Here is a 22,707-nt window from a genome sequence, read left to right as displayed (position 1 = left end):
GGGGCCACTGGATCGCAACCCAAAGAATCAGCCAAAAAACCGGTCGATGTGCTGTATCTCTCTGGCGCAACTGGTGCATCATGGAGAAGGGAATGGTAGAGTTAAAGGTAAAGGTAAAGAAATGTATCCAGAGGGACAGTATCAGGGTCCCCGTCGACACCTCGTTGCCCATCGCGAGGGTATCGGCCCACAGATGATTTGCAGCAAAAGTACGTTGTATTTCTCAAACTCATCCGGAATCTGGTCTCGGAACGGATCTGCATTCGGATGGGGACTGGACGGCATGGCCCCCGGCTTGTCTCAGCAAGCTGCCGAGATACTTTTGGTATGCTCGGGAGCACCCGTCAGTCGTTGATTGATGGCGACGACCTCTCTCAGTTTGGCCTTGAGATCCTTCGATGTCTGTCGATCTGGCCGAGAGCAACGAACCAACACAGTCAGCGGGTTGTCGGCCGAACAAATGTGCATCCGGAAGCAGCGCAGTGCCATCGAGTGTAAGCCTTTGCACGTACAAAAATATAGATCCTTCTGGATTGCTGCGAAAGGGATCTCGAATATCTCGGCCCAGCTGCGCAGACGGATCATGTTGTTAGTTTGAACGTGATATCGGTTGGCCAGGCTCCCTGGCAACAACCACGAATTGTGCCGGGGGGTGAATGTCTTTGAACTATCTCTGCGCCTACCTCTCCGTCTGAGTCGTCGATTCTGCATTCTCTGGCGACTTTGTCACCCGGCTCACAAACGCAGTCCAGGCCTTGATACGGTCGCACTCGGGTTGGTCGCTCTGCCAGAATTGTCGAAAGTGTGGGCCATCAGAAATGGCTAACACGCACATCATTCGTGCTCCGTGGGGCGATCTCACGTTGTCGAGTGACGGTGCTCTTCGATCGCTCGGTCGTCTGCTGATTCGGTCACTCACCAGAGATGCGATGAGCTCCTTGCTCCCATTGAGATGACCTAGATCCCTCCGGAGTTCCTCGACATCGGCGTCGGAAAGCTTGATGCTCTTGTTTGCTGTCTCGGTCATGTTCGCTGGAGGCTCTTGATTCCCGCCGCCCTCTTTCGGTGGCACTGGCGAGGATCTGAGCAGCCACAATAGAAATCAGAGTCTGACGCACCGTGGTTTCGCCCAAGAGTCGCGAGGATATGCTGTGAGGGAGATAAAGGTCTTCCGGCTTACCCATCCGCCACAGTCGCTGCGAATTTCTCGCGGGGCTTTGTGCCGCCCATCAGAGCTCCGTCCTTGATCTTCTTGACCAGCACAGCGATCTCCTCGGTCTTGCGGTCGAGCTTCTTCCGGCACATCTCGTACTGCACCTCGAGATGCCGGATCTTTTTCATGTCGTCCTCGTGCTGCTTGTTGAGTGCAGCTGTCTCCTTGCCCAGTCGCTGTTCCATGTCACTGAGCTTGTCTTGGTCTGGGTGATGTGTGGTCAGTGAGTACATCAGCAGTACGAGAGCTGGAAGGTGTCTGTCACCACAGCTTTCGCCGTCATTTGATGTGGCATTCACGGAAGCCCCATCAGCTCGCACGCAAGCACTGACCGTCTTTGAGCTTTTTCTTGAGCAGCGAATGAGAACTGCCTGCTCGTTCGACCTCTTGCTGCAGGTCGCTGATCCGCTTCTCAAGTGATTCTTTGTCTTTGGACAAGCGATCGCCCTCCTTCTTCTTGTTTCGTAGCTTGTATATCTGTCCCATGTGCTGCAATGTGAGTTTCAGAGGAACTCCACCCCCAGCACAAACAATAGCAAGCCAGTCTTGGCCGGAATGGTGCCGATCGACTCGATTTGCACCCAGATCAATCGGATCCAGACTCAGGTCGAGCATCGGAACATCCCACGACACCGCCGGCGTGGCTCACCTGGGTCTCCAGCTGCTTGATTTTTCTCTCGTACTCGTCCTTCTGCCTTTCTTTGATCTGTGCACCGATCGAGAACGCTCAGGATGTGCGGCTCCTTCGTGTGGGATTCCTTCGACGACCTAAAATGATACACCCATTGCGCTTTCCCACGATAACCTCGCGTCGAACCTGCTCCAGATCCGCCAGGTCCTTGTCCAGCTTGGCGTTGTCGCGGGAGAGCGCCTCGATGTGCTTCTCCAGACGCATGGATTTTTCTGTGAACTGCGATTTGAGCTTATCCATCCTGCGCAAGGCAGTATCGCCGATTTGTCGTGCCATCAGTATGCGACCAAGTGACTCAGCACAGCTCGCAGAGTTTGCACAGTTTGCACAGTTTGCACAGTTTGCAGCCCGCCTCGCTTTCATTTCTCCCCTCATAGCTGCTCTATCGAGTGATACTGCAAGCCGGGGGCTTACTCTTTGCCCATCCTTGATAGATCCTTGACTGCATCGACCTTGGCTTTCATGGCGATGTTGAGCTCGCGCTGTGAATCGTTGTCTGGATCTTCGCCGGCTTGGTCTGCGTCGACACCGACCGAAGCAGTCTCAGCCCTAAAACCGGCACTGTGGTGATAGTGGGGGAGCCATCAGCTCGCGACACTAAGGATATGCGTTCGTGCTATTATTCGATCTTGGAGTTCCCCCAGTGTAACGAATGGGCCGACAGTCCCTCGATATGACAGTTTACCTGGCTGCCATCGTCTTTGCTTGTCCGCCCACACTTTCTGCGCCTTCAGCATCTTCCACATCGTGCCGGCTCTCAGCGCGAGAGCTGCGCTGATCGGCGATGGACCGAAGCTGGTCCTCGCTCAGGCGAGCATCGTCTGGATCACCCATCTGCATCCGCAGCCCGCGCTCGTCGCGATAATTGATCGAGGCCATTGTTTTGGGACGGCGCACGTCGAATTGCCTCTCCAGGGACCTGTCCAGGGATTCGAGCTGAGCGACTCTGTCCCGCAAGGCGTCGATCTCGAGGCGCTGCTCTTTGTTCCTTCTGTGGGATTGGCCCCCGGCGAATGCAAAGTGAGTGAGTGAGTGAGTAGGATGCGAGAAAGCGAATCTCGGTCCTCATATTGATCAATATTCCGGCTCCCAATAGTCTCAGGCACCTCAGTTGAATCGAAATACATTGAGCCACAACAACAGAACCCCCCGAGATCGAGTCATACCGCTCCATCTTCTCGAGCATGGTGCTTCTGGCTTGGCAGAGTGTTTCCTCGGCAATAAACTGCATCTTCAAAACTTGGATCTCGTCCTTCAGGCTCTTGATGACTTTACTGGACTCGAGCAGCTCGTCTTCCAGACGAAGGACCTCAAGCTTTTGCTTTTCGCACTCCTCGTCTCGCTGGTGAGCGCTGGCGGCGGAACGAGCAGCCACACAGTTAGATTGAGTGGCCCCACGTCATGGCATGTCATGATTTGTACGGAGGGACACTCAAAGTCCGGCAAGCTGTATTGTGCTGAGCTACGGTGGCTCCTACCTTGAGTGTCTCGTTCGTAGCACCGTTGGCGCCGGTGATCCAGCAAGATGCGTTTGCGGTCTCGGGCTCTGAAAGGGGGAGGGGTGCGACACTCGTGAGTCCACCAAACATCAACAATAGCATGGTGCTGTCGTTTGGCCGGAAATGAAGATCGAGGCTTACTCTACGAACAGATCGGTGTTCGAGATCGGTGCCGTCGTGTGCGGTCGCTGTTCTGCTTCGATCCGTCGTTGCAAGTTTATCAGCCAAGTCACCATTCAGCATTCACGCAAGTCCCCACTCTTCCAAGTAATGAAGGCATGTCGGTCGGCAGTATCACAGACATCCGGATGCATATGCACTCGCTCAAAGTCACCGCATACCCATACGCGCTGGGTCTTCTGTGGGTCAGGAAGCGCACCACAATGTCCTGCTGCTCGTCATCCCAGAGCATGCCGCGAAGGACTACATCGAGCGGATCGATGAGTTCCTCCAGCTCAGCGTTGATGGCCGACATTTGGTCGCTCAGTCGATTGTGTTCAGTTGCCAAGGACTCGAGTTGGAACTGCATATCTGCCTGTTCTGCCTTGAGTTTCTGCATTTTGAGAAGGGCGGACACACGAAGGCCGATCATAGGTCCGGGGGGGGAGAGTAAGAGATATGGACACGGTGTGGTGTATGGCGTGGGGTTGCGCCGATACCTGATCCCCATGCTCTGAAATCACAGTTGTGGGTGGCATGGTTGCGCTGCCGCTGAGCCCCTACCATCAAATGCTCCTCCAGTTGGCGGGTCCGGGCACGCTCGTCTTGGATGGTCCTTCTGGCCGCAATCAGCTCCCGATAGGCACCTGTGGTCAAGGAACAAGTAACATCGTGCCGGTGACTCTTGAGATGCGGACGTGACCCGGAAGAGCATCGCCAAACGGACAAATTCCAGTGTGCATGCACCTGATACAGCAACCGCTGCTGCATCCAGCTCCCCTCCAACTTACGGGCTGCTTTGGATGTTCTCTTCTTGGCTTCCTGCACAAAGACGGCCATCCAACTCTCGTTGTCCAAGTCGTCGAGCTCCTCGGTTGCACTGGCAGGTCGCAGGGCTCTGATCTTTGGGTGGCCGGGGTCGCCTTCGGCAGCAGGGGCAATTGCCGGCCCCGTGCCCTCCGTGGACTCGGAGGAATAGGCTTTCATCATGCTCTCCAGTTGGTCAATCTTGCTCTGCATATCTTGGATCTTGGAGCTCTGTCATGGCGACAGCGGTCGAATCGATGATGCGGCGAGGTTGGAGTTGTGCTATGAGAACCAGCGCAGCCACAAATGTTTCATATAAGGTATATCGCTTGCGTGATGGCACTGCAACGCACCTCTTCCTGGAGTTGGTTGATGATTGGCTTGTTCTGGATCCGACGGGCACGATAGGCATATCTGTGGTAGTTTATCGCTGCGGTGAGTCGATTGGCACTTGGCCAACAGCAAGGGGCGGATCGTTGGGACATACGGTGTCAAGGCGAGCGCCCATAACATACTTGAGAGTGTTGAGGGTTTCTTCGTAATCATCTTCCAGTGGACTGGAATCGAGGATGCCAGGAGCAGGAGATTACGTCGCATGCGAGTGGTGCCGATGACTCAATGCAATCAGCGGGTGGCATGTTCACGAAGAACTATTGCTCCGCACACAATGGCGTGCTCATGGCGCCCCTGAGATGGCTGACTCACCTCACGCAGGCAATCATGAGCGTCTGCAGCCCCGAGCAGCCAATTCAATAAGCAAACAGTTATCACGGGGACGAAGTGTTCGGCACAGTTTGCAGCAGCATCTTTGATCCACCCGATGCACTTGCCTTGGCGTTCCCACCCAGAGAATCTTGCAGCAGCCTAGGAGCACCAACACCACGACGTGAGCTCGCCGACGCTGGGCTCTTGAGGGCATCAATCTCACGACTGATCTCCAGCTATATCTTCGCAGGCGAACCGAACGTTTCCACTGCCGGAGGTAGGGAACATCGAGCTTACCTGGTGAGCTTCGAGTCACGGTATGGAATGTGTCGATCTGCGGCCTCGCTGCTGGGCCGGTCTCCTCCTAGGATGCTGATGACATTGCCCAGTGCGAGCAGGCCCGAGTTGATCTTGGGAGGGGGCAATGTTCTTGCTGTTAACCAGCGGTGGACAAAGACACGTTGTCCTGGAGATGCGCAACTGCGGCGGCGACACTATGTGGCCCCTCTGGCTTACCTTGATCGACTCTTTGAACCGCAGGCCCTCCGCACCAGTTCTCTTGGCACGTTCGCTCCCTGCGAGGTCGACCAGATGGATTTTGGAGTATTTGAGGATCTTGGACGAACCGTCGGTGTCGGACTTTGGGCAGCGCTGTTGGAGGGTCAATGTGAAGATGGCGTGCGAACGGGACGAGTAGAGATGCATCTGAGTGTCTCCGGTAGTACGTGCTTGCGAGCCTGTTCGAACGAATCTGAAACAAGAACGGCAGCGATGGCACATGGGCGGTGGCACATGAGTGAGTGGTGGCACATGAGTGCCTTGGCAGCCCCAACGATGGCATGGCCTGTTGAGGCGGTGCTCATGTCTGGACCAAGAGGGGAAACATGTACTGCCTCTGATGCTCTGGCCTCTGCCTCTGATGCTCTAGCCTCTGGTGTCTCAGCCACACGCACGGGTCCTCAGCATGGATGTGGATCCCATGTTAGATTACTAACTTGAGGGCATCGTCGGCGGACCGGATCTGAGGCTCAGAGACTCCCGAGAGATTGATGGCGCCAGTCCGGTCTTCGCGGATGGCAATCTCTCGATTCTCGCCTTCACCCGAGAGGAGATCGCGTAGCTTCATGCATATCCCATAGCGTCGTTTGGATTGCCCGGTTGTGGAGGTGCGGTGTCAGCCAACCGATCGCCATGTCCGTGTCGGCCGGGATGCAGATACGCTCGCGTCGGATGTACCTGCTCCTGGTAGATCTCAACAAAGGACACCTTGAGATTGAACGACGACGGGTCGCTCGTCTGGAGCAGATCGCGCAACGAGCACAGGGCACGAGGATGTCAGACACCGATCTGTCCCGACTGCGAGTCGCCGGATGCCTGTCATGGTCGAACCTGTGGCGATTCAAAGATTTGCTGGATCACGCGTGGGATGATTCCGCGCAGATGGTTCTGGTCCGGCTCGGCCGAGCCCATGGTGAAGGTCTTGCCGCTGGAAGTCTGGCCGCTGGCAAAGGCAAGCAGGGAACCGTGCGGTGGAACGGATGGGGTGGGGTGGGGGTGGATGCAGCGCAATTCAATGCGATGGTTACAGTTTAGCGAGTCTGGCCGACTGTGAAAAGCGCTGCTGTGGCGTCGACTTACTATGCGAGAATGGTGACATTGAAGCCATCGAGGAACTGCTCGACCAGCGAGCGGCACACGCGGTTGTAGAGATGCTCCTGAAGCGTGGGCTGGTCAAAGACGTGGTCGAAGGTGAAGCATCGGCCACCGCTGCTGTTGAGGTTGTTGGTGTAGTGGTGGCTGGGCGTCGAGAGAGTGACTTGGGTTGGATGGCCCTGCACGACGCCCAGGACAAGCGGCCGGTGCGGCAGCGACGCATCGGTGCTGGTCGGCCGGATCTGGCAGGGAACGAACGCGCATGTGTTCAGCCGATGAAGGGCAATCATCCGCAGGGCAATGTGGTGAGAGGCGAACGTGGTGGTGCAGCAAGGAGGTGGGCGGTGGCGAGCGAGCGTGGTGCCGGCGCAAGTGCAACCACGGGGCGAGACAGCTGCGTACCCGCAACGCAACTTGGACAGGAAACGACATGGACGGGTGGCAGCCGGTGTCGCTGGGGAGGATGGGGCGAGTGGCGGATGAATGGCCGAGGCGTGAAGAGGATCTGCAAGCGCGAGGCTGCTGCAGCGCGGGGAGAAGGAGGAGCAAGGGACATGGCGGTTTTGGCGCGACACTTGGTGCGAGGCACGCACGAAGCAACACATGCGAGTGTCAGGGGTCATGTTGGAGCAAGACAGAAGGAGCAGACCAGCGACAGGACCAGAGCGCTGGTCCGGCGATTTGGTCCGGCGCTTGGGCCCAGCACCTTGGACCGGCACTTGAGACTCGCATTTGGACCAGCGCCGTCCACGCCAGCGGCACCTGGCCCACACCCGCAGCCAGACGAATCGAATCGCTCTCGGCATGCCGGCGGCGCCCAGTCCAAGGCACGCCGGCTCTTCTGGGCCATCGAATCGGCAACCACGTTCAGCCAGTGCGCAGCGGGGTCGTGTCGGTGGCGACGGCGGGGGGGCGTGCCGTGTGCGACGGGCATTGCCTTTTCGCCCTTGAGAGCCGGCACAGCGGGCCCGAAAAGGAAACGACAGCACCGCCTGTGTGGACGGGGACGCCAACGAGGCAGGGACATGTGGCGGTGGGCGATACACAGACTGTGGGGACATGGGCGCACAACAACCAGCGCTGGGCTGCCCGTGGTGCCACTGGCGCTGCTGTGGGTGCTGTTGCTGCTGTGGGTGCCGTTGCTGTGGGTGCGATCGATGCGGTGTGCCCAATGCTCTCTGCTTGGTGCCATCACGACTTGATATCATCACCGCTTGGCATCACCACCACTTGGCATCATCGCACCTCGGCGACTCCGACAGAATGCGTTCGTGGTTCTCGGCTCAGTGCTCGCGTCCTTGGGATCCGCCTCGCTTGTCCTTGCTTGTCCTCGCTTGTCCGGTCGCTGCTGCTGTCCCAACGCCCTCCCCCTCCCATGTTCGTCGCTCGCTTGTGCGCCCCTCGTCCGCGCTGCTGTCGTGTTCGTCGCTGTTCCCTCGCCCAGTGTTCTCTCCCGCCCGCAGCACGCCAGTCCCACTCCTGCAGTCCCCCTCCGCGCACACACACACGCACGCCGGCCTCGGGTCGCTTCGCCGGCGCTCCTGGTCTTGGGTCTGCGCTCCAGCCTCCTCTGGCATCGTCCATCCTTTGCCCGATCTTGCCCGCCATCGCCGTCCTGCTCCCCGCCTCTCCTGCCCACCATGAGCCGATCGCATCCTCCCCAGTTCCCCGAAATCATCGACTCCCGCTACAAGTTCATCCGCGAGCTTGGCCAGGGCGCCTACGGTGTTGTGTGGTAAGGTCTCCCGCTCCATCGGCCATCTCGCCATCGAGTTGGCCAGCCCTTGCCTATCCCGACACCTACGATCGTCGCTCGGCTGTCCTGGTGCTGTCGCGATTCCCATCAGCCCGGCATGTCCGTGCGGTCGCCTGCAGCCCAACTCGCATCTCACCCCGTCGCTCTCATCCCCTCCCCAGCGCTGCACGCAACATCGAGACCGGCCAGGAAGTTGCCATCAAGAAGGTCACCAAGGTCTTTGACAAAGCCATCCTCGCCAAGCGAGCCCTGCGCGAAATCAAGCTGCTCCGTCACTTCAACGGACACGAGAACGTAAGCCTCTGTCCGTCGCCGGCAACACTGCGGCATTGCGGCCGGCATTCTCTCCTCGTCGGCGCGCAATCCGATGGGAGGCAAATGGCCGCCAACACCTGCGGACCGTTGTTATGTTGGAGTGTCCGTCTCCACTCTCTCAGCTCTCGACAATGTCCCTTTGCTCACGCTTGCTACTCCCACTTGTGCCCCAGATCACATCCATTCTTGATATGGAGATTGCCGACACCAACCAGTTCAACGAAGTGTGAGTAACCCAGCCGTCGTCTGGACAGGCCCGGAACTGCGATCCCGCATATCGTCCGGCCCGATCTGCCATCTGCATATGCAGTCTCTGTCGTCGTTCATCGCAAACGAGAGTGTCTCCTCGCATATCTCGAACCCCACGGCGCTCTGACCGCGCTTGGCTCTGTCCACTGCCGAAATCCCCCCCGATACAGCTTCTTGGTCCAGGAGCTCATGGAGGCCGATTTGCACCAAATCATCCGCTCCGAGCAGCCCCTGACCGACGACCACTTCCAGTACTTTGTCTACCAAATGTGCCGTGGCCTCAAATACATCCACTCGGCCAACGTCCTCCACAGAGATCTCAAGCCTGGTAGGAGCCGGTACCAGCCACTGCGTGTCTCTGCTTTTGTTTCGCTCTCGATGCTCATCTTTGTCTCTCTTGCTGCTCAGGAAACCTCCTCGTCAACGCTGACTGCGAGCTCAAGGTGGGTATGGGTGGCTGCGTCTGTTCGATGGCCCTCGGCCCGCTGGCCCATCCCGGTCCGATCCCCCCCCCCAGTACAGCCCTAACCAAGCCACCTGTCGCGTCGCTCCACTCGCACAGATCTGTGACTTTGGCCTGGCTCGTGGATATTCGGACAGCTCGGACAACAACGCGGGATTCATGACCGAATACGTCGCCACCCGATGGTACCGCGCTCCCGAGATCATGCTTTCGTTCCGGAGCTACACCAAAGCCAGTGAGTTGTCGTCTCGCCTTGGCTCAGTGCCCGCTTTCGAAACTGGCTGCATTGGTTGGGCTTTGCCTTTCGTGGATAGACCAGCTTGCCTCGATGCCGGCCCTTGATATGCTGGTGGTCGTCGTTCAGGGTCGCTGACGCCACCTGTCCTGGCAGTCGGCTGTCAATCTGACCTGGCTGATCGGGTGGATCTGGTCGATTCAGTCGATTCAGTCGATCCTGTTGGTTGCCCCAAGCTCTCACTGATTTGTCCCTTTGTCTCTCTGCCTCTCCCCGACTCCAGTCGACATGTGGTCGATCGGCTGCATATTTGCCGAGCTGCTTGGTGGCAAGCCTCTGTTCAAGGGACGCGACTGTGAGTCTGTCTGTTTGCTGGTCTCGACTCCATCGCCCCTGCTTCCGCTGTGCCTCGGCGGAGCACACCGTTCGCAGCGAGCGGACTGCTGACCGATCCATCGATCTTGCTGTCCCCAACAGACGTCGACCAGCTCAACCAGATTCTCAGCATCCTTGGCACCCCCGATGACGCCACCCTCCGAAGAATCGGCAGTGAGCGGGTGCGTTTCAATAGCTGGTGGTTACTCCTGCAGCAGCTCTGAAGCATTTCCAGATCATCGCTCCCGTCTCCGCTATTTCCACCCCGCAGCTGACAGCCCATGCTCCCCTGCTCGCGCTTGGCTGTTTTGCAGGCTCAGCTCTACATCCGAAGCTTGCCTCGCATGCCCAAGGTCCACTTCCACAAGCTCTACCCCAAGGCTACCCCTAACGGTGAGCTTGTAGCCCCATCCCTTGCAGTCACTGCTCGAGCACAGTTGCCCTGGACTGAAAACCGCTGACCCTTCCCGCCAATACCCAGCCCTGGATCTCCTCGAGAAGCTGCTAAAGTTCGACCCCGCCGCCCGCATCACTGTCGAGGAGGCCCTGGCCCATCCTTACCTGGAGGCCTACCATGATGTCGACGACGAGCCCTCGCACGAGCATCACTTTGACTTTTCGTTCGAGGCTGTCGACTCGATGGAGGACATGCGCAGTGAGTGTCTGCGACCGCACCTGCAATGAGGCTGTTCCGCCGAGCATTCTGTTTGCATGGGCCCAAGCCACTGGTTCTCGGTCCACTGGTTCTGATGCCAATCTCCTCCCCGCCGTGAACCAGAAATGATCCTGCGTGAAGTCGTCGAGTTCAAGGCCCAGAAGCAGCCCTCGTCGACCTCGACCCTGCCCCGACCCGCCGAGCCGTAAGTAACGTTGGAATCGGCGATTGCCACGAGCCAGCCGGGTGATCGATGCGTTCTCTGCCATGTGGCAGGCTCCTTGCTCACTGTGTCTCCTGTCTCGTTGTTCCTGCGTGTAGCCTGCCTGGCCCAGACCGCGAGAGCACTTCCCGAGTACCTCGCGACAAGGAAGGCTTGGATCCCTCGAGCGGAATGGACGTCGATGCTGAGCTTCGCAGAAGAGAGAACTAGGCTTCCCGCTCCCTCCCACTACGCCTCCCATGTACATAGCCGTCTCGGACAACTCTTGCTACTTGCCTCTCCGCCATGCGGTGTCGGTTTTTTGGGGGGCGCGCATTGCGTTCTTCTAGAGTAATTATTCTGATCTGGCGGGGCCCGGCTACCGCCGATCCACCAGCATAATCTACATCTCTTTGCGTGATCCTCTCCTTTTGTGCCGATACGTCCCTGCGATTGCTACGATTCCCAGCCCCTCCCCTCTTCTTTCTATTGCCCACTCTTTTCTTCATGGCACTCGTCACATGAGGCAGGATGTCCTGTTTCCTGGAGTGCCTTTGGCCGTCTGTTCTGGTTTCTGAGTACACCGATGTCCAACCGATGTGCCCAACCGATGTGTCCAACCGATGTGTCCAAGAGTACGGGGTTCCCAAACACACCTTTGGCTTGTGTCCCGCCGTGTATTGATCAAGCACGAGGTCCACCGACGCAGCCAGGAGCATGGCTATGATGTGCTGCACGCAGCATGCGCTCCGCTCCATCGCCCCGGCCCACACCACGCGGTTGCATGACCGGCGCCAGGGCAACATCCTCTGGCCGCAAGCAAGCCGCTGCGGCCGATATCCAGCGTCGCGTGGTCGGCGTGGATCTGTGCCACAGCCCGCAATCACAGCGACCCCCACTGCGCGTGCGGCCAAAGACGCCCTCAGCTTTCTAGACTTTTGGCATTGTCGACCGCTCGGCCGCTGCCGCCGCCCCTCGTGCCTGTCTTCATCCACCTCCTTGAAGCGGCCGCCTCGCGCCCTCGCCATCCCAAGCCTGCATAACTCCTCCCCCCCCTTCGCATCCTCTCCGCTGCTCATCCTTCTCCCTACCTCCCCCCCGGAACAAGCGTCTCCGTCGTCATGCCGCCCGCGCAGCTGCCCAACATTGTCGATCAAAAATACCGGTTCATTCGGGAGCTGGGACAGGGCGCATACGGCGTTGTCTGGTAATTAAGGGCGTCATCTGGATCGCTTTGGCCACCGCTGCCCCTCTCCTCCTCCTTCCGCCACTCGGGCTTTCCAGTCCCTCCTCCCTCGTTCCACTCTCCCTCCCCTTTTCCCTCAGCCGACCCAGCTGCCGTTGACGCTTCCTCAATGATGCACGGATGATTGCTTTCGAATGCACATTCACGGAGCCTTCTATCCGTGAGACACATCCCACCAGATGTCGGGCATATCACACCCAATCGTCGAATGCATCGAGGCTGGAGTCAAGCCTTGCATTGGCCATCTCCGCATCCAAATGCATCTCTCTCGACTGGAAGGCATCGTTGGCCCGAACGCGCTCGCCGAATGCACCTTCATTCTCCCCCTTATCCCCATTCCCACCTTCGTTGCCTTCATCGGCAGGATTCTTACACTTTTCTGTCCGCCACCTGCACCCTTGCCGACAGCGCCGCGCGGTGCATGGAGACCGGCCAAGATGTTGCAATCAAGAAGGTCACCAAGGTCTTTGACAAGCCCATCCTGGCCAAGCGCGCACTGCGAGAAATCAAACTGCTCCGGCACTTTAATGGACATGAAAACGTAGGACCGCCCGCAATCCGGTGTCGTCTGCCGCTGCCTGCACCCGCGGTGGACATTGGTGCGCCGAGACATTGGCCGTCCAGACTGATGCCTGGGTGTGCATGCTACCCCTCCCACGGCTTGTGGGATCTGTGGCTCCCAGGGGCGCCGCTGTCCAGCTCCTCCCCACCGGTGGCACACGCGGCTCTGGTCGGGTCGGGTCAGACCGGGTCAGATCGGCTGACGGTGTGTGTCGCTCTGCATTTCAGATTACCTCGATTTTCGATATGGAGATCATCAACCCAAACGACTTTAACGAAGTGTGAGTGTCCGTTTCTGTACTCCTGAGAGAGTGTGTCGGTGCACCGCCGCCTTTGCTCTCGAATTTCGCCCTGTCTCCACCGCCGTGCATGGTTCGGGCGCTGGAACAAACCCAAGTCGACCAAGGATCCCAACGGAGCCGCATATTGCAGCCCTCATTGATCCAACTTGTTCTGTCCATCGCCATGGTCACAGGTATCTGGTCCAGGAGCTGATGGAGGCCGACCTTCATCAGATCGTCCGATCGGAACAGCCGCTGACGGATGCACACTTCCAGTACTTTGTCTACCAAATCTGTCGAGGCCTCAAGTATATCCACTCGGCAGGCGTCCTCCATCGCGATCTGAAGCCAGGTGCGCCCGAGTCGAGGACATGACTTGGTTCCTCGCCCTTTCTCTCATCGGGCCGTCTAGCATATCAGGCGATTCCATCCTCTCTCCTTCCCACCTTTGTCAGTCACTGACCCGTATCGATGGCAACGCCAAACTGGCCGCTTTTCAGGAAATCTGCTCGTCAACGCAGACTGCGAGCTCAAAGTATGTGCATACTCTTGGCTGGTTGGCACCAGAGTGTCCTACGACGCGGAGGAGTGGGAGCCGGCACTGAGTCCAGCGATGTCCTCCAGTCAATCTACCACATCTGAAAACGCACCTCTCCTCCTCCTCCTCCTCCTCCTCCTCCTCCTCTTCCTTCTCCCTCTTCCCGCTCTTCTCACATCCTTCTTTCTCCTGATCCCCGCAACCTGGTCTAGATCTGCGATTTTGGCTTGGCCCGTGGCCATTCGGACGAGCCCGAGAACAACGTTGGCTTCATGACTGAATACGTCGCGACTCGCTGGTATCGTGCTCCCGAAATCATGCTGTCCTTCAAGAGCTATAGCAAAGCCAGTGAGTACCCGCGGCCGAAGTCGTCGAGGCTGTTGGTCCTGCTGGACCGAATATGTGACTGCCACGACGAAACCGTCCCCTCTGACAGACTCACTTGCTCCCAACCTCTGATAACTCCCAATCCGCCCTTTCGCTCGCTCCTTGCCATTGACACTCATGGTTGCTAACCTGGACCGTGTCTCGCTCCCACCAGTCGACATGTGGTCGGTGGGATGCATATTTGCAGAGCTGTTGGGTGGGAAGCCGCTGTTCAAAGGACGCGATTGTAAGTGAAGCCTGGGACAGCCCTCGCAGGGCGACAAAGGAGAGAAGCATCACCACTCAGCATGCACGGGTCGATCCGGGCTTTGGCGATCCTATGGTTCCAAGACTCTGTCGCCTCCGCTAACGGACTGCTCTCTTGATAACAAACTCCCCCAACTCATGTTCAGATGTGGATCAGCTCAACTTGATTCTGAATGTCCTGGGCACTCCAGATGACTCGACTTTGAACAGGATAGGAAGCGAACGGGTAATGCGACGTTTGTTTCCCCTTGGCGGATGCTCGAGCAGCGAGGGAGGCAAACACAGAGCGGCTGACTCACACACGACCACGGCGAGCCGGTGTGCCAGCGATATTGTAACTGAACCCCCTGGCTGTTGTGGCTCCAAAGGCCCAGCTCTACATCCGAAGCCTCCGCAAAACGCCAAAGGTGCCATTCTCACACCTATTCCCCAAGACCAATCCCATCGGTGAGTTATGCGAACAGTACCACGGGTGTATCAGGATAGAACCGTGGAGCTGGGACGGAGCTGTGCTGTGACTGTGGCTGCGACGCATATCGTCTCTTGGTTTCCATTGCCAGTGTTAACATGCATCCATTGTCGATTGCGGTGCCGCCACCTCCAGCCCTGGACCTCCTGGACAAGCTGCTGACGTTTGACCCAGCCATCCGCATGACCGTCGAGCAGGCGCTCGAGCATCCGTACATGGAGGCCTACCACGATGTCGAGGACGAGCCCACACACCCGATGCTCTTTGACTTTTCTTTCGAGGCTGTCGAGGGCATTGATGACATGAAGAGTGAGTGACGTCTTGGTGCATCGCGAATTGTCGAAACTCCGTAATCCCCGTGCCATACCGCTGCACATGGCTCCGGCTTGCTTGTCAATCGTCCGTCAGTCTACCGCACCCAGTATACCCGACACACGGCACACAACACTCATGTGGCTATCTGTTTTCCACATCCGCAGAGATGATCGTGGGCGAAATCATGGAGTTCAAGCTGCAAAAGATGGCCCAGATGAAGGCGCCACTACGGCGTCCCACCGAAATGTATGTGTGCTTCTCCTATTACCTGATCGCTTCACATGCACTGCAAAGCATGCGAACAATGCGTCATCTGCGCACTCACTGACTACTCCTCGCTCGCCGATACCCTGACTGGATGGTCCCGCCGCAGTCTCTCCGGACCCTCGCGCGACACGATCGGCAACATTCCTCGTGAGGAGGAGATGGCCGACGATACCGGCGCGATGGACATTGACGACGAGCTGAGAATGAGAGAAAACGATTCGACCACGATGAAAACGTAACGGGCGCCTGCAGTAACTTTCGCCGCCGGCCCGACCCACCACAGCGCAGAGCCGGCCATCCTTGGCAGCAACAACTCGAGACTCTGTACTGACGACCACCGCTACCCTGCTGCCAATTGTACCTTCCTCCCTGGTCTTCCTCGTCCTCCGGTCTTCCCACCCTACCCCACCCCTTCTCGACTTCATTTCTTCTGTGATTTTGCCGTTATTACTTTTTTTGTGTGTCTTGCCCTGTCGGCTGTTGGTGCTGTCTGCTCAAGGTGGATGTGGGGCATGATCACAAGTCCTGCCGCTGCTGCTCGTGAATGTGCAGATGGAACTGCGACCGATCGTCAGTGCTTCGGGGCACCCGCAACAATAGAGCCCATGATGTTCTGCTTTGATTGCTGCAGCGGCGTTGGTGTGCCAACGACTTGTGGATGAGCGATTTGCGGACTGAGCCGGAGGCGAAACCAAGTGCAGACGATGCCAAGTATTTGCCAGCATCAGCACCAGCATCAGCATCAGCATCAGCCCTATGTCTCCACGCTTCACGCACACCGGATCGGATCGGATCGGATCGGATCGGCGTCTGTGCCTCCGTGCTTCTCCTTCCGTTTCGCCGCCAGGGCTTCTGTTTCGTCGAACATCCCGCCAGCGCAGCCGCAGATCGCCACCAGCCGCTGTTCCACGGCAAAATCCGATGGAACCGACCCGCCATGTGCTGCGCATGCCCAGTCACCTGCCTCGGCTTGTTGGCCCAATGGCCCTTTGTGGCTGTGGAGGCCGGGCCTCACCCTTTCGCTGACAAAAAAAACAGAGCCATGGAAAAAATGTCAGGGCCATCCGCTTCCCGCTCCGGAGCTGCTCTGCTCATCCGGCCTGTGGCTCCCACGACCATCCTGCCTGTCCGGCCCTCCAAGGTCCCCCTCAACCACATATATATTTGCTTCTTCGGGCCTCTTCGCACCATATCGTCTTCTTTCTCCCCCAGACAGTGCACCCCTCAGCAGCCACGAGCCACAGGCCTCTCGCCGTCCATCCCCCTTCTCCCTTAACATTCTGCTACATCCCCGAGGCTAGCGCCTCAGCTCCACGGCCAAGAACCTCTCTGGATACCCCCCATACAGAGGCTGCAGCGCCTGTTGTCTGCAATTTCCCAATTCCATCGCCCCAATACATCCTGCGAGTCCGGGGCACAAACGTCGATCCCGGAGCATTAAAATCCGCATCGCACCAGAAACTCCCCCTGTTTCATCGCCCTGCTTCGGCTCGGCTCTATCCGAGAAGGCTCACTCGACCCGGTCCTGGAAGCCTCCGCTTCAGCTCAGCGCACTTTCACCCCCTCATTCGTGTCGTCCGTAACATCGGAACTATTCCTCTTAATCCCCCCCCCTGCTCCCTAATCGCATCGATTGTCCTCTATATCTCATTTTTCGTATCCGACAAGCATGCCCTTCAATTGGCCCAAGAAGTCCCCTGAGGACCAGAAAAAAGAGGACCCGTCCTCCAAGGTCGCTCCTCCGCACCACAGCATGAACCCTCTGCAAAAGGGGTTCTATTCGCACATGACCTTTCTCTTCTCCCACGGCGCCAAGAATACGCTCTCTCTGAAGAACTTTGCCCCCATCGAGTACGCTGCCGCTTCGCTGCCATCCCGCCGCCATTCGCTCTCCGGGGAGGGATCTCGCGCTGGCTCAGAGCACGGCAAAGCAATGACCCAGCATCGCTCTCTCTGGCCATCGGCTCCGTGATTTAACCTCGTCGGATCGCTTGTGTCGTCCATCTCCCAGACCCAGCGATGACTGCAACGCCACTTCCGAACGTCTTCTCCGTGAATGGGAGAGGGAGGCCAAGAAGCCGTCGCCCAAGCTCTGGAAAGTCATGGTAGCCGCCTTGCCCCTTGCATCCGATCGCTGGAGTCGTCTGTCAATGTGCATTGGCCGAGGCCACACTTGCCTCCGATCACCCTTTGATCCTCGCCTCGTCTCTCACTTCCTCTCATCCCATGTATCGACTCACCCTGTCTAGATGCGAGTAATGTGGATCAGTTACCGACAATCCGTTTTGCTAGTGTTCCTTGTCTGTGTACTGAGAGTCGGGAACGCCCTCCTTCTCGGGTGAGTGCTTGCGAGTGTCGACCACGACATCCTCGCCCATGTCGCCGACGACCGAAACACCAGCGGTACCGAATGGGCAGCGGCATGCTGCATCAGCCTTCCTGACCCTTCTCCGTGTCTCCCTCCGTGTCTCCAGCCAGCTTCTAGTTTGGTTCCAGGACATTGGCACCAGCCCAGCATACATGGGCTACGTTTGGGTGGTGCTTCTGTCGATCGTCCTTGCCCTCTCCCAGTTCTTTTCGCATTTCAACGTCTTCACAACCACCCGCACGGGCATGAACCTCCGCATCAGCTTCATCGCAACCATGTACCGCAAGTGCCTGAATCTCTCTATCGGCCACACCTCCAGCACCGGTGTGATCGTCAACATGATCTCGGCCGATGTTCAGCGTCTCGAGGACACCTGTATCTATGCTATCTATCTGATCCTGGCGCCGTTTGAGTTTGCTCTTGTGCTCTACTGTCTGTGGGAGCAGATCGGCGTCTCGAGCCTGGCAGGCATGCTCGGTCTTGGTGAGTGTTGGCTGGCTGCTAAGTACTTGACGCACAGCCCACAGTTGTTCTCAGACCTGCTTGTTGCTTGCCTTCGAGCTTCTGCCCTCCTCTGCTACGCTCTGCCCTCCTCTGCTATGCCCTCCTCTGCTATGCTCTCGTGCCATGCCGAGTGGCCAAGGTTCTGGTTGTCCATGTTGCGGCCTGCAGAGATCCCGTTGTGCATCAAGGGCACCGTCCTTCCCACGCATGCTGTTCGATTCGAGTGCCACTCTCCCTATTCGCTGTCGCCTTTTCCTGCTCGGCATGGCTATCGCTGCCGCTGCACCGCGCTTGACCATGGTTTCTAACGCTGAGCCTCTGCGGACCACACCCCCATCTGGTCTCGATCCGTCCAGCCCTCCTCGTTCCGCTCCAGTCGCAGTTCGGCAAGATGTTTGGTGCAATCCGCCGCGAAACCAACAAGTTCCGTGATAAGCGCATCAGCAGTCTCTCCGACCTGCTCAGCGGCATCCAGGTCATCAAGCTCTATGCCTGGGAGCGACCGTTTATAGACAACGTCAACGACCTGCGCTCACACGAAGTCCACCAGATGACCAAGAGCTCGCTCCTCCGTGCCATCAACGACTCGATCTACTTTGTTTCGCCCACCCTGATTGCTCTCCTGGCCTTTGGAACGACCTATGCCCTCGGCGAAGCCCTTACCCCGGCCAAGATCTTCACGTCCATTCCTTTGTTCAACATCATCCGACTCGACATGACCAATTTCATTCCCAAGGCCGTGCAGTTTGTTACCGAGGCTCGCGTGTCACTCCAGCGAATCCAGGAGTTCCTGTCTCTGCCTGAGATTGATCGCCTCGCCAGCCACAGCGCCGATGTGGCCCATCTGGACTCGGTCGACCCCAAGCTGGCGGTCTTGGTCAGCGACGCCTCCCTTGCGTGGGGCACGACTCCCTTGGGTGGTCGGAAAGCACCGCCAAAGTCTCCGTCCAAAACAGCGACGCCAGTGCCCAGCCTCGAGAAGAAGGAAGACGTGTGCATCCTCAACAGCATCTCGTTCCAGGCCAACACCGGTGAGCTCGTGGGCATCGTCGGACCAGTCGGCGCCGGCAAGACCAGTCTGCTGAACGCCCTCCTCGGCGAGATGGAGATCAGAGCCGGAACCATTCACACGCGCTCGCGCAAGATGGCCTATGCATCGCAGCAGCCGTGGATCCTCTCCGGTACAATCCGCGACAACGTCCTCTTTGGTGCCCCGTATCGAGAGCAGTGGTTCCGCACCGTCGTCAAGGCCTGCGCCCTCGAGCACGATCTTGGCCGCTTCCCCGAAGGCGAGGAGACTGTGGTCGGCGAACGAGGCGTGACTCTGTCGGGTGGCCAGCGAGCCCGCATTGCACTGGCCCGTGCGGTCTACGCCGACGCCGACATTATCTTCCTGGACGATCCTCTGAGTGCTGTCGATGCCCGGGTCGGAAGGTATGTGTCTGAGCACAGTATCGGCTGCATTGTCCCGAGCGAATGAGCGTCCGCGCTGCTATCGATGACGGTCGGTGTCGCCATGGATGCTTATCGATAGCAGTCGCATGAATGCTTGTACCGATAGAGGTCGCTGTGATGTCTGTGTCGTCGATATTGTCCATCGTGGAGCCTGGGCACTAGGGCGTATGCTGCTCGAGTTTCTCATACAGACCATTTTCTCGCTATCGTGCCCCCCCCCCAGACATCTATTCAACGAATGCATCCGTGGCGTACTCAAGGGCAAGACGATCTTCCTGGCCACGCACCAGCTCCAGTTTGTCAGTCACTGTGACCGTGTCATCTTGCTCGAGCGCGGCAGAGTCGCCGGCTTTGGAAGCTATCGGGAGGTCTGCCAAGCACCCGACTCGGTCTTTGCCAAGGTGCTTCAGGACTTTGAGGCTGCGGCATCCAACATCCAACAGACAGCAGCCCAAGACCAAGGCGCCAGCGCAGCCGATGAAGTTCTCGTGATCGAAGACGAGGTGCCCGAGATGAACTTCCAGAAGAAGGAGCTGGCGGCCGAGCAGAGCGAGCAGGGCACGCTCTCGACCCAGGTCTATGTCGACTACTTCCGCACCGGCGGAGGCGTTTCCTGGACGGTTGTGTGCATCGTCCTGGTGGTGCTGGCCCAGGTGTGCAGTCTGATGACGGACTGGTGGCTGTCCCGCTGGTCCTCCGAGACGTTCACGGACCAGCGCAACCCCCAGAACCTGTACATTTACGTCGGCCTTGCGGGATGCGTCCTGGTGCTGGCCCTGTCGCGAGCCCTGCTGTTCTACTGGATCTGCCTGAACGCCTCGAGGGGTCTCTTCAAGAAGATGCTCAACGCTGTGCTCCGAGCACCAATGACATTCTTCCAGAACAACCCGCACGGCCGAATCATGAAGTAGGTATCCCGATGCTTGACCCACGGGGTTCTGGGTGTGTTCCCGGTTTGGTAGTAGGCTCCGCGTAGTGGTGTACACCACAGTTCCACTCTTGCGATTCAAGGACGGCAGTCAGCGATCCATCGACCGCCTCGGCGACCATTTTCGACTCTGCGGGACACACTGTGCCAGCACTGGCTTTCTGACGGATTGTCCATCGACTAACATGCACGTCTGTCTCTGCTGTCATCGTGCTTCTGCTTATCCGCAGCCGCTTCGCCAAGGACATCAACCTGATGGACGACAACCTGCCGATGACGTTCTTTGACTTTACCCAGTTCGCATTCATTATCCTGGGCACGCTGGGTGTCACTGGCACGATCCCGTATCTGCTGCTGTTCATCCCGCCGATCGTCTACGGCTTTGTGCGAATCCAGCGCTTCTACCTGCTGACTGCCCGGCAGATCAAGCGCATGGAGAATGTGTCGCGGTCGCCCGTGTACTCGTTCATCACAACCTCGCTGGACGGACTGGCCCTCGTCCGAGCCTATGGCCGACAGTCCATGTTCCTCAACGAATTCATCAAGCTGCAGAACGACAACACACGACTGTAGGTTGTGCGCTGTTTGCCTGAGAGAGCGTGGCTGGCGTGAGAATTCTTCAGGGACAGCAGAGTCGGAATCGAGTGAGGGTGAAAGTAGAGTGAGGGCCGATGGTGGCTGGGTGGGATGAAGTGCCGCTTGCTAATGTTGCCGACGGGATCGCTGCGCTCTCCAGGTTCTTTGCCTATCTCTCGTCGGGGAGATGGCTCGGCATTCGCCTGGACATGTCTGCATCGGCATTCATCTTTGTGCTTGGCCTCCTGTGTGTCGTCCTCAAGTCGAGCCTGGGTCTGTCTGGGGGCACGGTCGGTCTGATCCTGAGCTATGCCCTGCAGCTGGCCGGCTGTTCGCAATGGACGATCCGACAGAGCACCGAGGTCGAGAACCTGATGATCAGCTGCGAGCGCATCCTCGAGTACACCCGCCTGGCCCCGGAGGCGGCCGAGTACACCCATGTGCGCCCCGAGAAAGGTTGGCCCAGCAAGGGCAACGTTGCCATGAAGGATATGACACTGCGATATCCCGGAAGCTCGTGGGACGCACTGAAGGCGATCAGCGTCGACATCCAGGGCGGCACCAAGATCGGCGTGGTTGGCCGTACCGGAGCTGGGGTAAGCAGGGCACATGCACGAGTGACGATGGTGCTGGTGCGGTGGGTCGGTGTGGTGGGTCGGTGTGGTTCCGACCAGTCCGATGCTGGGTACTTGCGGCCAGCACACCGCCAACGACACTGACAATATCGGCAACGCTCCCGCGGTTCCCTCTCCAGAAATCGTCCATCATCCAGGCACTCTTCCGCCTGGTGGAGCCAACCCCCGAGAACTCCATCATGGTCGACGGCGTGTCGACGAGTGCCCTGGGACTGGCGGATCTGCGCTCGTCCATCTCGATCATCCCGCAGGAGCCCTTCTGTTTCAACGGCACCGTCCGATTCAACCTGGACCCCTTCAACAAGTACACCGACGCCGAGATCTGGTCGGCCCTCGAGCTCGTCTCGCTCAAGACCCGGGTGGGATCCGACCTCGAGACCCACATCTCCGAGAACGGATCCAACTGGAGCTTTGGCGAGCGGCAGCTCATTTGCCTGGCTCGCGCGCTGCTCCGGGCCAGCAAGATCATTGTCATGGACGAGGCCACCTCGGCGGTCGACATGCAGACGGACCGGCTGATCCAGGACAGCGTCCGGACCATCTTCAAGGACTCGACGGTCTTTACGATCGCGCACCGGCTCAACACCATCATCGACTACGACCGGATCCTGGTTCTGGACGAAGGACGGGTGGTGGAGTACGGCAGCCCGCGCGAGCTGCTGGCGATCGAGGGCCACGGCTGGTTCTGGAAGATGTGCAAGGAGACGGGCGAGCAGTCGTTTGAGCTGCTGAAGCGAGCAGCGAGCGAGCGAGGCCAGTGACAAGCTACGAGTAGCGAGTAACGAGCAGGTAGCCGTGCTGACAACTTGCACCATGCCCATCGGGTCGATGCCATCGGGCGTGCCTCTGACGAGAGTCTGCGCCGAGACAGCGACATTTGTCCGCAATCGACAAATAACACCACGCCCATTGCCTCATTTCCCCAGCCTGCCGCGGTGGCCATGATGCGATCGG

At 58.3% G+C, this 22,707-nt stretch overlaps 5 protein-coding genes across 5 annotated transcripts; 3 read left to right on the top strand and 2 right to left on the bottom strand.

Moving 5' to 3' along the window:
• Positions 1-200: 200 nt before the first annotated feature.
• On the bottom strand, positions 201-5,264 carry BJ171DRAFT_510320 (uncharacterized protein). Its single transcript, XM_053111481.1, has 20 exons — positions 5,200-5,264; positions 5,075-5,097; positions 4,885-4,926; positions 4,723-4,783; positions 4,354-4,600; positions 4,127-4,209; positions 3,745-3,956; positions 3,545-3,596; positions 3,383-3,450; positions 3,071-3,256; positions 2,590-2,895; positions 2,319-2,465; positions 2,031-2,145; positions 1,863-1,919; positions 1,546-1,690; positions 1,181-1,418; positions 920-1,082; positions 684-784; positions 513-568; positions 201-410 (listed from the first exon to the last, which is right to left on the bottom strand). The coding sequence occupies exons 2-20, from the start codon at positions 5,089-5,091 to the stop codon at positions 301-303; spliced, it is 2,406 nt and encodes an 801-aa protein (XP_052965389.1). The 5' UTR covers positions 5,092-5,097; positions 5,200-5,264; the 3' UTR covers positions 201-300.
• A 122-nt stretch (positions 5,265-5,386) lies between these two features.
• Positions 5,387-7,017, bottom strand: BJ171DRAFT_460475 (P-loop containing nucleoside triphosphate hydrolase protein; the record flags this gene model as incomplete). The annotated part of the gene is made up of 5 exons (XM_053108447.1): positions 5,387-5,825; positions 6,070-6,194; positions 6,311-6,370; positions 6,464-6,575; positions 6,713-7,017. The coding sequence occupies 5 exons, from the start codon at positions 7,015-7,017 to the stop codon at positions 5,387-5,389; spliced, it is 1,041 nt and encodes a 346-aa protein (XP_052965388.1).
• Positions 7,018-8,266: 1,249 nt separating this feature from the next.
• BJ171DRAFT_460473 (kinase-like domain-containing protein) lies at positions 8,267-11,651 on the top strand. The gene is made up of 12 exons (XM_053108446.1): positions 8,267-8,462; positions 8,645-8,777; positions 8,972-9,024; positions 9,218-9,375; positions 9,456-9,490; positions 9,610-9,745; positions 10,029-10,100; positions 10,223-10,302; positions 10,435-10,513; positions 10,602-10,775; positions 10,899-10,980; positions 11,097-11,651. Exons 1-12 carry the CDS (start codon positions 8,368-8,370, stop codon positions 11,206-11,208), a joined length of 1,209 nt encoding a protein of 402 aa, XP_052965387.1. The 5' UTR covers positions 8,267-8,367; the 3' UTR covers positions 11,209-11,651.
• Positions 11,652-12,098: 447 nt separating this feature from the next.
• On the top strand, positions 12,099-15,909 carry BJ171DRAFT_600170 (kinase-like domain-containing protein; the record flags this gene model as incomplete). The annotated part of the gene is made up of 12 exons (XM_053114986.1): positions 12,099-12,184; positions 12,632-12,764; positions 13,013-13,065; positions 13,260-13,417; positions 13,566-13,600; positions 13,816-13,951; positions 14,145-14,216; positions 14,383-14,462; positions 14,605-14,683; positions 14,841-15,014; positions 15,185-15,266; positions 15,394-15,909. 12 exons carry the CDS (start codon positions 12,099-12,101, stop codon positions 15,524-15,526), a joined length of 1,221 nt encoding a protein of 406 aa, XP_052965386.1. The 3' UTR covers positions 15,527-15,909.
• Positions 15,910-16,956: 1,047 nt separating this feature from the next.
• BJ171DRAFT_510314 (P-loop containing nucleoside triphosphate hydrolase protein) lies at positions 16,957-22,554 on the top strand (the record flags this gene model as incomplete). The annotated part of the gene is made up of 9 exons (XM_053111480.1): positions 16,957-17,138; positions 17,299-17,392; positions 17,537-17,625; positions 17,762-18,138; positions 18,516-19,593; positions 19,838-20,521; positions 20,773-21,111; positions 21,279-21,714; positions 21,873-22,554. The coding sequence occupies 9 exons, from the start codon at positions 16,957-16,959 to the stop codon at positions 22,512-22,514; spliced, it is 3,921 nt and encodes a 1,306-aa protein (XP_052965385.1). The 3' UTR covers positions 22,515-22,554.
• Between the last annotated feature and the right edge of the window lie 153 nt (positions 22,555-22,707).

Source organism: Polychytrium aggregatum, assembly GCF_025602895.1.
Source record: "Polychytrium aggregatum strain JEL109 chromosome Unknown BJ171scaffold_25, whole genome shotgun sequence".
Classification (NCBI taxonomy): domain Eukaryota; kingdom Fungi; phylum Chytridiomycota; class Chytridiomycetes; order Polychytriales; genus Polychytrium; species Polychytrium aggregatum.
The sequence above is the reverse complement of the archived record's forward strand: the minus strand, read 5'-3'. Positions and strand labels throughout refer to the sequence as shown.